The 14,712-nt window shown below is 33.9% G+C and overlaps 1 protein-coding gene across 1 annotated transcript in view; it reads right to left on the reverse strand.

Moving 5' to 3' along the window:
• Nucleotides 1-14,712, reverse strand: part of GALNTL6 (polypeptide N-acetylgalactosaminyltransferase like 6) — a 560,225-nt gene that overhangs the window by 87,245 nt on the left and 458,268 nt on the right. Inside the window, exon 5 of the mRNA XM_033135418.1 lies at nt 8,196-8,313. Within this exon, the coding sequence (XP_032991309.1) occupies nt 8,196-8,313 (118 nt within the window). The remainder of the gene's footprint in view (nt 1-8,195; nt 8,314-14,712) is intronic.

The following is a 14,712-nucleotide window of genomic DNA, read 5'->3' on the forward strand; positions in this document are numbered from 1 at the left end:
TAGTGATGGTTGTCTGTTTCTTTTCATTATATCCTCACTGCTGCTGCTTCTTTTTCATCCCTTTGTCTTGTCTTTTGATGTTTTGCCTAATCTCATGAAGTTTAGCATTTAATATTGTTTTATTGAGAGTCAATGACCTCATTAACATTTTCAAGAAATTTTATAAGCACGTACAGCAACATGATTTTGGTGACTTTTTTTTTTCCTGGTCCTTTCTTTTTTTTTCCTTCTGTATATTTTTATAGGCTACTTCATTTAAAAAAAATACTATTATTCACCTTTGAATAGGGTGATTTCTTCTTACCAATTGCAGTAGGTATTCTTTTATAACACAAAATTTGTGTGTGAGTGAATTAGTTTAGCCTTTATTTGTCTGCATCCATTTGGAATTGGCTGCTACAAGAGCTGCTCATAATATTGAGTATCTCTCCTCCGTTCTGCCTGGCTAACAGCTTGCTTCCGGCAGATATGGCTGATATGTCTAATATCTCTTTCAGAACTGTACCCAATCTCCCACTTGCTGCTTCTCTTGTGTGCCAAATTCAATCCAGGGAAGCTCTGGCAATCAGCAATCACACCTATTGCTATTGTTTCAAGCAAATGTTTGTTGGTTCCCATCCCACCTTAGGATGTGCCAATTACTTTGGAAAATGGAAAGCTGCTGACTTCAAAAGTGATTTGTAGCTGTGATTATTACATCTTCCCATGTCTCTGCTGTGACATCATTGCCTTTATTGCATACCATCACTTTCTTTATACACTTTCTTTTCACACTGAGGGTAAGATAGCTGATAATTTGTCAAGGATAAAGTTAGGTTTTCTTTGTTCCTGTTTCTTGTTTTCCTTTTTTGTTTGGAATGATCTCTAAGAGTAGATCTTTCTTTTCCATTTTAAAAGTGTGACTATATTGTAATTGTTTAACATTCAATTGTCCAACTGTAAGTATACTTAAAAATATTTTGATGGCCATGTACCATTTAGGAAACTTTAATTTTGTGGGCTTATTAATGTTTTAAAATTAAATTTATTGGGGGTAACTGGTTAATAATATTATATAAGTTTCAGGTGTATAATTTTACAGTATATCATCTGTGTATTCCATTGTGTGCTCATTAATTTAAATTTTCGAAGCACAAATAAATAAAATCCATGTTTGTTCTTGAGAAGATCCAAAATGAAGTTAAGCTTTAGAATATATGGTTTACTAAGCTATGACAATCTCAAATTGATGGCTATTTTCTTGTTTGATTAAGAACTGAATTTTCTATACTTAGTGATTAGTTCCTATTGTGTATATTCAATTCTTATTGAATAATCAGTGTATTTTCAAGACAGTAAGCATTACATTTTACATTAAATCATAAAAAGAGTTGAAAGCCTAATATTTAATAAAATCAGACAGAAAGACACTGCATTTCCTTTTTAAAGTGGTTTCAGAGAGTGACAGCAACCACTTTTTCACCAATGGCATAAAGTCTCCTATTTTTCCAGCTAGGAGAAATTAGGCTAATGGTTTTGAGAGCAAACTCGAATTCTAATTGTTGCTTTGATATTAACTAAGTAAAAGCCTGACTTTGCAATTATAAAATAGAAATTATATTTTTACCTTGCATTAGTGTTGAATGAGATAAGAAATTGAATTCAATGACCTATAAGAGCTAACTCATTATTTTTTCTTGTTAAGGGACCAAATAATAGTTATTACCACCAGAGGAAGAATAGAATAGCCAGAACTTTGGGATGCAGGTAGCTTCATGTAAAGATTTTATAAGTCATAAAAGGATAAAAAAATAAACAGATGCTGTCTATTAAAATCTCAGGCATATTTTAGTCCCTTTAAGATGTGTACGCTTATTTGTGTGTGGCTAGGTTATAACTTGAAATATTCATTTTGTTGTGCTCAACGTGTTTTCCATCTTCTATTTTTACTCCAGGAGCATTTTCTTCCCCACTCACATCACAGTAAAAGAAAAGATTCAAAGAAATCCCAGAGGCTTATTTTAGGACTGATTTTTTTTTCCCCTCACTTCAGAGACTACACAAGATTGGACCTGGGGGAAGGCAAACGTTGTAACAACTAAAAAGCAAGAGAGGGAAATGGTTTGGTACCGTTCCCCTTATCTCTTCCCAGAGTGGAATGACACTGGTCATTCAAATCCTGAGTACCTGGAAGGTTCCCTGGACACAGGTCAATGATTGGGGCACATGGGTAAGGATGAGGACCGCAGGGAGAGCCTTACCCTAGACCTGACCTGAACAAGTGGGAATTTGCCTCCTCACAAAGGTAGCAGTGCACCCACCTCTGAGATCTGCCTGTCTCTCATTACACTGCAAGTTTTTGACAGCAAGGACTGAATCACGGCTCAATCAATTTAATATTAGTATTAAAACATACGAAAGATGGGGCATGCTCTATTCCTTCTGTAAACATATTGAATGGTGTTCATATTAGGGTGAATCCATTCCAAATACAGGCTACGTTAAATATACCTGGAATCTTTGGCTCCCAATAGTTCAGTTACACGCTGGCTTCAAAGGCAGTGCATTTCTTCCCAAATGTGATTATACTGGTTTTAAAAGATTGCAATTATGTAATTTAATTAAATACCACTTAAAATGATGAAAAGAGAAAGAATTATTGTTCATGTCAAAACTAATTCCAGGAATTTTAAAAGACTGAGTTGTTGTTAAAAAAATTGCTGTCAAATTAGATGTAGATGAAGTAACAAGAAAAGATTGGATAAAATCCTAAAAAAATCAGAATGATTATATTACTGCATTAAGATAACTTCAAAGTATCTTTAGGTTCTCATTCTAACTTAAAAAGATCCAAAACTGGAACCCATAGAGAATGAAGTGTGGGCGTAGTTTATGCACCTCTACTTTTACTCTAGTCAGTGGACCCATGTGCAGAAGGAAAAGCTTTGGTCTCTCTTGCATTAGAAAACTGGTGAAGAAAAGTACATTTATATGTTTTACTTTAGAGGAAATTCTTAATGTAGATTTTCCCCCCTTTAATTGATGGGCGAAATACTCATCTCAATTATACCTAATCCTACGGGCTTCTTTTGCCTTTTTTCAGCAGAGTCTAGCTCGCACGGTACAGGGACTCATGCTGAAGGTTTCTGATTAATATTTGCAAAAGGATAAACAATTTCTCAGGAACAGAACAAAGTCTGACTGGTTATTTAAAATCTCTGCAATAAATAGGTACACAAAGGAAATATGACTTCCCATCTTCTGGGAAGGAAAGGAAGACAGTAGCTCAGGTGGTTGGCAGGGTAGATTCAGACAGTTAGGTAAGGCAGGTAATTGATGGAAAGTTTCATGGTTTATGATTCAGTCTGTTCATTTGATTTATGTGGTAATTGGGGGCAACTGTGAACTTTTAGGAGGAGAAAACAAAGCAACTCGGGTAACAAATGAATAAAATGTGGAGATAAGCTGAAAGAGGAAAAAGAAAAGAGGAAAGGAGGCTGGCAAAATAGCTATCATATATATCCAGAATATGGAAATAAAATATATTCCAGACAATACTGAGGATGAGTAACTGCAGCAAATTAATTCTCAGGCTGCGACTGGAGAGTAAGCTCCTCTATAGCGAGAATCTTCTCACATTTACCTTTAAATCTCAAGGGCTTAGCCCAGACTTGTCACATTGTAGTCAATAAATAAATGTCTGTGGAATGAATGAATGACAGATAAGGACCGAGAGATGGTGAGATGTAAGTTAAAGCTTCCTTAGATGTCTGAATCTTTAGCTCAATATATGGGAAGCACAAAGACACAAAACAAAGGTGATTGTGCAGTGTACTATAATCCATTTAAGAGTGGTTTTTGAAATAGGCTGTAAGGGGCTCCTACGTTTGATGGATTCACGCTAGGACATATGGTCCCCAAACTCATTTCACCTGGAGCTTCAAATGTTTCTGTGCAGCTTGGGTTAGTAATCAAGAGCTTTTCCTGGACTACAAATGGCCCAAGAAATATTGGATCAATGTGGGACTATGTTGATAAGTTTGGGCTCGAAAAGGCAGCCCAAACCAAAGTTAGTGCTCTTCTACCTGGAGCTAAACTTTATCTCCTGAGTCAGAATTGTGTGGAATAGAGTCAGTCAGTTGCTGGGCTTCATTCTAAACCTTGTGGTGCTTAATTAAAGCGTATTGCTCACTTTTATTTTCTCAGAAGGACAGATCTTTTGAAAAGGCTAACATTTGGACTTTTATCTTTGGGCAATGGATGTAAAAATGCACTTTGGAAAATCACACTCATTAATATTAATTTCAGTAACTTAAATGGTAAACAACATTTAAAGATATGGGTTATTTCTTTTATGCCACACTGTGCAGTCTGTCTTGGTTTCCTCTTTTTTTCCAGGTGCAAATCCAAATCGAGGACCTGGAACAATGCCTGGCATAAATTAGATGCTCAATAAAAGCTTGTTGAATGGCTGACTAAATTCTGCTTTCTCCACCCCAGCAGTTGGCTGACCTAGCAACATTTGAAGGACAGCTGGATAATTCTGGGCCACATAGGAGTTCAGATTCATATTAACACGTATTAAAGACTGGGCACAGAGCAGACAGATCATTTCTCTAGAGACATCCTTTCCTCAACTGACTTCTGAAAATTACACTGTGTTGGTTTTTATGTTAGGGCATGAAATCTACTCATGTAATGAGACATTAGCCAAAGGAAGGAAAGATATTTACAGATAAAAAGAATTGAGGACAAACATTACCAAACCAAAACATTGTTTAACTAAACATTGTTTAACTAACTTAGCCAAACATTGTTTGACTAAAAACCAAGCCCTAAACATAAAGCAGAGTTTTCTGGAAATATTTTCATTCAGTGATGGACTCTTGCCATTAACTTTAGTGAAACGATTCTTTGATTGACAAGTAAACAGCTAGCAAAGATGCCTGATAACGACCATAGACAGAAATCTTTTGAATTAGAGCATTTAAGCCCTAGACTTAAAACAATTTCTATATCATGGTGTGAAATAGACTAGTGAATTCTCAGTTATCCACACATATTTCCCAAACCTTAAGTGCCGACCAGTGCATATCTTACAGTGCTTTACATTGCAAACTTAATCACAATTTATGGAATATGTCGAAAAATACAGACATTTGACTTTTCTCTTTTATTTTCAATGGTATTATTTAATACCATTTAACTGAGATATGTGTGTACAATTCTTTTAATTCTTTTCACACAGAGAGAATTCTTGCCTCAATGCAAATTCTACCAAAGCCTGTTTAAGTTTGTCCCCCTCTTGTTACAAATACTAATAGGGAGGGACAGGAACCCCAAGGTCATCACACAATAGCGAGAAGAATGAAGGGATATATCAGAAATGGGACCCTGTAAGACATAACTGTCACCAAAGAATCTGTCATTCCAACCAAACAACCTAGGGCAATTTAGTCCTGAACTTCCAGTGCTGTTGCCATGGTTTCTAGACAAAGCTGACAGGTCTGCATTCCAATTATATCCTTCAGAATGACAGATAAGGAAAAAATTGGAAATGGGGCAATAAAATCTCAGGTCATGCAGAAGAGATGTGATACATATGAGTGACAGAGAAGTGAGAGATGTAAGTTTACGTTGGTCTAAAGAAATACTTTTGTGATTTAGAATGCAAATGTATATTCTGCAAACTCGCCAGACATTCAATAGCAATTTTATCCATCATCTAGTTCATTACTCAAAACCAGGCTTCTTCTGCTTAGTCGAAATTTTTTGAAATAATATTTTAAATTTAAAGAATTCATGAATTAAGAGAGTTGAGGAAAACAATCTCTTAAACTGTACAAGTAAAAAGTATCCCTTGAATGCTGATGATAGTACAAATATAGCAATGCCATTTTTATCTTTAATCTAAAGATAAAATAAAAATGTTTATCTTTAAAGGTAAAATAAAAATAAAATTGCTGCAGTCAAATGCAATATTTTGTTCTTCCAATTGAAGGTATTTCTGTAAACTTTGCACCCAGCTTTGGGTAATATCTGGCAATCAGTGGTATTTTGCCAGGGTCAGCGGAGAGTTTGCTACTTTGCTATTAGACTACCGTGCTTCCCCGAAAATAAGACCTCGCCAGACCATCAGCTCTAATGCGTCTTTTGGAGCAAAAATTAATGTAAGACCTGGTCTTATATTATACTAAAATAAAACTGGGTCTTATATTAATTTTTGCTCCAAAGACGCATTAGAGCTGATGGTCCAGCTAGGTTTTATTTTTGGGGAAACGGTATAATGAAGATACCTGCCTCTGTGCAATGAGAACAGCCATTAGGTAGAGATCAGTGAACTCTAGAATGCTGCTGGTAGATATGATTTGGGTGTCAGAGAATTTCATGTTTCTGCTTCTCTGCAATTAAGTAGAAATGGAGTGTTTTAGTCCCTAAGGGATAAACTGATGGCTGTCAGAGGGGAGGGTGGTTGGAGGGCTGGGTGGAAAAGGTGAAGAGATTAAGAAGTACCAATTGGTAGTTACAAAATACTCACGGGGATGTAAAGCACAGCATAGGGAATATAGTCTATAATGTTGTAATAACTGTGTACAGTGTCAGATGGGTAATAGACTTATCGGGGGGACCACTTCATAAATTACATAAGTATCTAACCACGATACTCTACACCTGAAACTAATACAAAATAATATTGAATATCAACTGTAATCGGAAAAAGACTTAAACACTTTTAAATCTAAAATCTTTTAAACTTTAAGTCTTAGTTTTTTCATATGTAAAATGGAATAATACCTCTTAGAGTTGTGATTTTAAATTACATAAAGCATATAAAGCACTTAGCTCAGCATCTGGCTCCTACCACTAGGTAAATGCAGTAGATGCTATTTTTATCATTATTACTTCTATTATTATTACTTTTTGCCATATATAATGTGACAAGTGTGCAGCTATAACAATAGGGACCCAAAAGACATTGGTAAATTCAAGGATTTTAAACCACGTATTTATAAAAAGGTTAAGAAAAAAAAAGTACCTCAGATGTGATATTAGATGTGTTTGAATGAGGGTGGAAAAAAAACACTAATTTAATAAATGGTATTTCAAGGATTACTGCCAGCATAGTGAGATGGAAAATTCTAGATGTCCTGAAGCCTGCAATCATGCCTCCTGAGTATCTCTTTGGGAATATTTATTTTATAATCCTCTGAGGATAACATACCATTTCTGTAACACATTGGCTATAGCTATTACAGTTCTATAAAAATCAGTTTTTATCATTTTCTTTTTATACATCAATTCAAAAAGTTTAGCTGGATTCTTAAGTTTGACTTTCATTATTCAGGATACATTTCCCCCCCCCTCAGCAACAATTGTTTTGATTTCATAATGGAAGCAATTAGGAAAAGCTGATATATTCAGTAAGAGATTTCTATATAATAAATCTTCAAGAATCAGTCTGTCTTCTATATAAGTAGTGACAATGATAAAGTAAAAAAAGAAAATAGATTTTTTTAAAAACAGCTTGGAGGTTTGGAGTACAATATTTTGTATTCCAGTTTATTTTGATTTTCTTATATGATCTTCACATGTTGTGGTAAACTTTTTTCATTTATAAATCCTGAAATTTCAGATTCTATTGTATACATACATATGATAAAGTACATAATTTTACTGCGTATTTACAGTCAAAGCAAGTAGAGACCTGGGGAATTTCAGATAAAAATGTTAAAATTTATGCTTATTTTGCAATTATATTAAAACTGCTTTAATTTGTCATTTATATTTTAAAATTACTCTTCTGTTATTGAAAATTTGGGATAACTGGTTATGTGAACTACCATTTCTAGAACAAATACAAAGGGAAAAAGCTCCTCTAAATTTGATTTCTTTCATCTAATTCTTCTATGCATATGTTTTAAGTGCTTCAGAAGGATCACACTTGTCAGTGGAGTAGTAGGTCTTGCTAGCACAGCAAGTTTCCTACTTGTAAAAGGGATTTTGAATTATTTCTTTTATGCATTTCTTTCATGGCATGGCTACGTCTCTCTGAAACATCAGAAGGAAGTAGCTTCTCTCATCCAAAAGCTGACTTTGGAGGTTGATATGTCTATTTTTGCTACCTCACAACACAGGTCACAAAATAAAATGATGACATTCTATCAGAATCATCAAAATTATGTAGACATAGTATGAAGAGGGTCTTGGTGGCTTACCTTAAAAGAGATTTCGTACTGTTCTCCTCCCCAGATTTCTAAACCTGGATCATAGCCACCTAACTCCCAAAACCATTTTCGGTCCACAGCAAAGAGACCTCCAGCCATAACAGGAGACCTGTGAAATAAATAAAATAATCTTTGAAGGACTGTGAACATCAGGGGCAATGACATTTTGATTGGGGGGAATAAAAAAGCAAATTCAAGATATTTTCAGTGGTCAACTGCATGGAGCTTTTTAGCTCCGGTTTTCTGTAACGGATGTAAGGTGATCATTGGGTCTCTAACTGCTCTTGGAGTCTCATGAGCTTTCAACTTTGCAGTTCAGGTTCTAATGCCACTAATGCCCTGTGGAGTCACATTTGCTACATATGTTTACCCTTAGAGAGAAATACATAACTATCAGTGACTGATGTATTGAGAAATAGCACTCAATTTTATGGCTTGTCCTCAAAGTGAAAGGGATCTTATTCTATCATATAAAAGTCTAGAAAACACTACTGTACACAATATCTTTGATTGAATCTCTCCGTACATATTCACCAAGCATTTACCATTTGTAGGTCATGTCCGTTTTATAGACTAGGGACAGTTAGAATACAATAACCTGAAATGTTGTGCATTTGGCCCAGAAGCATTTATTGTAGAATTTCAATTACTTTATGTAAATGGAATCTCACAAACATAATATTGAGTGAGCAAAGCCAGAGACAGAAGAGTATGTACATCTCTCTTGTTCAACACTATGCTTCTGAGATTTGTTCATATTGTGGCACATAGTTGTAGAAGGTTCATTCTCATAGCTGTATGGTATGCAACTGGGTAAATATCACAGTTTATTCATTGTACCATTGATGGGTTTTGAATAGTTTCCAGTTTGGAGCTAATAAGAATAGTGCTATCAAGAGTATTTTAGAACATGTTTTTTGATGAATCTGTGCACATATTTATATTGGTTATATGCCTGGAAGCAAAATTTCTGGCCTATAGAGAGGGAATATGTTCACTTTACATACTTATAATTTTCTGGCCTTCTCTTACTGGCTCCTGTAATTGGTAATAACTAAGACACTTTCCCTGTACTCTTTTTATTTTGTTGCACAAAACTTTGTGTAAATAATAAAAAAATATAAAAGACAAAAAAAAAAGAATACAATAACCAACGAGAACTAGTTATATGATTAACATACCAAAGTTGGAATTTAAACTAGGTCTTTTCACTTTAATTATATTATTCTTTTTAGGCTTTCTCTGCCTTTCTAAGAAACATTCCTTTGAGTTAAATGGTAATTCTTAAATATTTCACTTCTGCTAGGATACATTCTAGTCATCTTACTCTGTAATGGGATAATTTACGAGACGTGATCAAACAACACGGTTGATGTTTAAATAAAAAAAATTATTACAGTAAAAGACACATTGCCATTCATATCCTTGAAAATACTCCCCCTCGTTTTGAACACACTTATCCCACCGTTCTTGCCACTTTTTGAAGCAGTTCTGCAAGTCCTCTTTCGTGAGTGTCTTTAGTTGCACTGTCCTGGCTGCCTCCATGTCCTGGATCATTTTGACTTTGGGGAAGAGCCAGAAGTTGCACTGTGCCAGATCTGGTGAATAAGGTGGATGAGGACACACCGTAATGTTTTTATTTGTCAGAAATTGCCATACCAGAAGTGATGTGTGACACGGAGTATTGTCATGATGGAGGATGAAGTAAAGATAATCACGAAAGAGGACTTCCAGAACAGGACTTCCAGCAAGTGGCAAGGATGACTGGGCAAGTGTGTTTGAAGTGAGGAGGAGTATGTTGAGGGGGATTAATGGCAATGTGTCTTTTACTGTAATAAATTTTTTAAAATTTAAACATTCGCTGTATTTTTTGATCACCTCGAATAATCATTTTGCTGTTCAAAGGTAAATCCTGTTTGTTTTTGTTTTGTTTTTGTTTTTGTTTTCAGTGCTCACTATGTGCTGGGCCCTTGGCTAAGAGCTTTACCCTGGTCCCTTAATTAATAATCCTCGGAGCAGTGCTATGAATATTATCATCCTTACGTACTGCTTGAAGAAAAAGGCAGAGAGAGGTTAGTAACAGAGCCCAAGGTCGGAGCTAAGTGTGGGGTGGAGCCCAGGTGCTTTGATTTCAAAGCCTGTGAGCTCTTTACCACACTGCTTCTCTTTCAATGTTTTGGGGTGAAGAGAGACAACTACATAAATGTGGATATAAAACAATTAGAGAACACCTTTATGCAGATAAAGCAAATCTGTAAAGACACACAATGTGAGCATAATTTTTGTGACAGTTCTGAAAAGTGTTTTGAAACAAAGGATATTTATGAGGAAGAGTACAAGGCATGAAATGTTGAAGATACACATTTAAAAAATGTGTAAACATGTATGACACATCAATTTACAGACCAACTGAAGTCTTGGTCATGGTAAATTTTTATAAGGTATTTGAGCAAGATAAACATGAACTTGTTTTAAGTGTATTATATGTTCCAAAGACTTCACATGTTAAGATGGCACTGGCCTAATTACTTCAGTTTAAAAATATTTTTACTCTATGCAGATGGAAAGATTACAAGGCAGGAAAAGGGATTTATTTTCTCCCTTGGGAAATGAGCAGGATTCAAAAAAGTAATGTCAAGAATGTCATGCAATTTTTTATTTTGTTTGAAATAAAAATCCTAAAACCAGATGTACCTTACTTTATCCCTCTCTCCAGCAGCCTAATCTTTTCCCATTTTTCACACACTGGATTTCAGAGTGGAATTACAACTGTAGCTGGAACAAATTAGGACCATAGCATGTATTGGGTACAGCTCCCAGGGAACAAGTTACCACAGTGTAACCTTTGCTTCTGTAGGGTTTGGGCATTAAGTGGCCAGAAATGCTCAATCCTGTTTAATCTGAACCACAAGTAAAAAGAGCTTCACTTGTATACATATAGTCTCATTTGATTGTGTAAAATGTAAGACCAAAGTGCATCAAAATTTACACTGTGCAGAATGAATCTCAAAACTAGAATTAGAATGATCATAGATAGAGAATTAATACAGATACTGGGCAAGAGAAAGTCCTATATTGATTTTTTTTTATTGTAAGTAATTTGTTGGAAACACAGTATCTTGTTTTCTTAATGAGTTTCTAGAAAACAAACCATATAGTATATTTTAGGTTAATTTTAGACAAAACAAAATAAATTCAAATGGATCTTCTTTGCTTTCACTGATGTTTTCATTAAGACCCAGATAAATTAGCGTTTCCTATCTTGATTAGTGTGAATGACTGGTAAGAAACAAACCTTTGATTTAATTATGTATTTATTCTTATTTGTTCATTAATCTTTTAAGCAGCTTAATTGAGGTATAGTTGACATAGAATGAATTGCATATAAAGTGTACAGTTTGATAAGTTTTGACTTATGTATGTATACCCCTGGGCAGCCATCACCATATTCAGGAAAATGAACATATTCCTCTTTCCCCCAAGTTTCCTCATTGTAATCCTTCCCTCTTAACCCTCTCTTTGTTCCCTTTCTCTAGGCAACCACTGACCTGCTTTCTGTCATTATAGATGAGTTTGTATTTTCTAGAATGTGTTTAATAAATGGAATCATACAGTATGTACTCTTTTTTGGGTCTGGCTTCTTATATTCGGCACCATTGAGATTCACTGATGTTGTAGCATGTATTAATTAATAGTTCATTCTTATTGTTGCTGAGTAGTACTCTATGTGCATGAACATACCACACTTTGATTATCCATTCACCTACTGATGAACATTCATGTTATTTCCAGTTTTGGACTATTACAAATAAAGCTGTTATTAATTTTGTGTACTAATCTTTGTGTGGACATATGCTTTAATTTCTCCTGAGGAAACGCCCCGGAATGGAATGACTAGATCATATATGTTTAACCTTTTAAGTAACTGCCAAACTGTTTTCCAAAGTGTTTGTATCATTTTATATGCCCACCAGCAGTGTTTGAGTTCCAGTTGCTCCATATACTCACGAATAATTGCTATGGACAGTCTTTTGAAGTTTAGTATTATAATAGAAGTATAATGATATCTTCTTATGGTTGTATTTTGCATTTCCATAATGATTAATGCTGTTGAACATATTTGTGTCATTTTTCTTTTTTTTCCTTAGTCAGCCTGGCTGGAGATTTATCAATTTTATTAATCTGTTTAAAAAACTACCTTTTGGTTTCATTGATTTTATCTATTGGTTTTCTGTTGTATATTTCATTGATTTCTCTTTGGTCTGTATTATTTTAATTCATCTACTTACCTCGAATTTAATTTACTCTTCTTTTTCTAGTTACTTAAGGTGGAAGCTGAGATTATTGATGTGATACTTTTCTTTTTTTCTAATATAGGTATTTAGTACTATAAATCTCCCCTAAGCACTGCTTTAGCAGAATCTCACACACAAAAAATGGTATGTAGTATTCTCAGTTTCATTATGTTCAAAATAATTCTGAATTTCTCTCTTATTCTTGACCTATGGGTTATACAGAAGTGTATAATTTAGATTCCAAATATTTAGGGATGTTTTCGAGCTCTTTCTGTTATCGATTCTCATTTAATTCTATTGTGGTCAGAGAACATACTTTGTATGACTTGAATCCTTTTATAATTCACTTTTTAATGGCTCAGAATATGGTCTATCTTGGTAAATGTTCCATGAATATTAGAAAAGAATGTATTTTATTGCTGTTAAGTGAGTTGTCTATAAATATTTATTAGGTAAAGTTGGTTGATAGTGTTCAAGTTTTCTATACTCTTACTGATTTTCTGTCTCCTTGTTCTATCAATTACTGAGAGAGGGATATTGAAATCTATGACTGTAATTCTGGATTTATTTCTTCTTGTTGATCTATCAATTTTTTGCTTCATGTATTTTGTAGCTCTGTTAATAGGTACATAAATGTTTAGGATTTTTATTTGTTGTTGATGAACTGACCTCATTATCATTATGACTTTTTCTCATCTTTGGTAATATTCTTTTCTGGCATCTATTTTGTCTTGATATTAATATAGCCACTTTCACTTTCTTTAGATTTGTATTATCTAAATCTAGTATTTATAACTTTCTATATCTTTTTACTTTAGTTTTTAAACTATATGTATCTATATTTAAAGTGGTTTTCTTCTAGGCACCATAAAGTTGCATCTTGCTTTTTTACAAGCTCTGCTTTTGGGTTATTTGGAACACTTACTTTCAATATGGTTATTCATATGGCTAGGTTTAAATCTATCATCTTCTTTGTTGTCTATTTGTCCCATTCATTGTTTCGTTTTCCCTCTTTTTCTGTCTTCTTTTTGATTAACTAAATATTTTTCATGATTCCATTTAGTATCCTTTTTTTTGGCTTAACAGAAACTCCTTTTTTTGTTTTTCAGTGGTTGCTGTAGAGTTTATATCACACATCTTTATTTTTATCAGCTTACCTTCCAGTGATATTATACCACTGCCATGTATAAGAAATTTCTGATGTATGCATTCATTTCTCTTCCCCCAACATTTGTACTTTGCTGTCATACATTTTACTTTTGCATACATTATAAAAACATCATTATTTTTAAGTAGTCAATTATCTTTTTAAAAGACTTAAATAATTACATTTCATATATATGTAATTTTAGTATGCACACCATTTCTCTTTTCTTAATTCTTTTGTTTAGATCCAGATTTCCATCTAGTATTATTCTCCTTCTGCCTAAAGAACTTTCTTTACTATTTCTTGTAGTAGGAGTGCACCAGTGATCAGGTCTTCCATCTTTGCATATCTGAAAACATGATTTTTCATCTATACTTCTTAAAGATACTTTTGTTGCCTATTATTAAGTTAATAGCCTTTTCCTTCTTTCAATCCTCTAAAAATTTTGCCCCCTCTCTTCTCACTTGCATTGTTTCCCATGAAATATGTGTTGTGATTTTTATCTTTGCTTTTCTGTACATGAGTCTTTTTTCCTCTGGCTGCTTTTAAGATCCCTATATCATTTTGAATTTTATTGTGACATGACTTGGTATAGTTTCCTTGATATAGTTTCTTCTGCTTGGGCTTATTTGAGTTTTTTGGATCTGTAGGTACAGTTTTCATGAAATTGAACATTATTTTGACCATTATTTCTTCCAAGTCTTTCTGTCCCTACTTTTCTTGCATATCCTCCAGACACTCCAATTATACATTTTGTTCATTTTTAAAAATTCACTTTTTGTGTTTCATTTTGGATAGTTTCTATTGCTGTATCTTCAATTTCACTAATCTTATGTTTTGTAATATCTGATGAACTGATAATTCCATCTGATGGATTTTCATCTCATTATATTTTCACATTTAGGATTTTTATTTTGGTCATTTTTATATCTTACACGTCTACTTAACTTTCTGAACATATAGAATACTGTTATAATTAAAGTTTTAATGTTCTTGGCTGTTCATTCTTTTTTTTTATTTTTTAAATTTATTGGGGTGACAATTGTTAGTAAAATTACATAGATTT

The sequence above is a fragment of the Rhinolophus ferrumequinum genome, chromosome 18, assembly GCF_004115265.2.
Source record: "Rhinolophus ferrumequinum isolate MPI-CBG mRhiFer1 chromosome 18, mRhiFer1_v1.p, whole genome shotgun sequence".
Lineage (NCBI taxonomy): Eukaryota > Metazoa > Chordata > Mammalia > Chiroptera > Rhinolophidae > Rhinolophus > Rhinolophus ferrumequinum.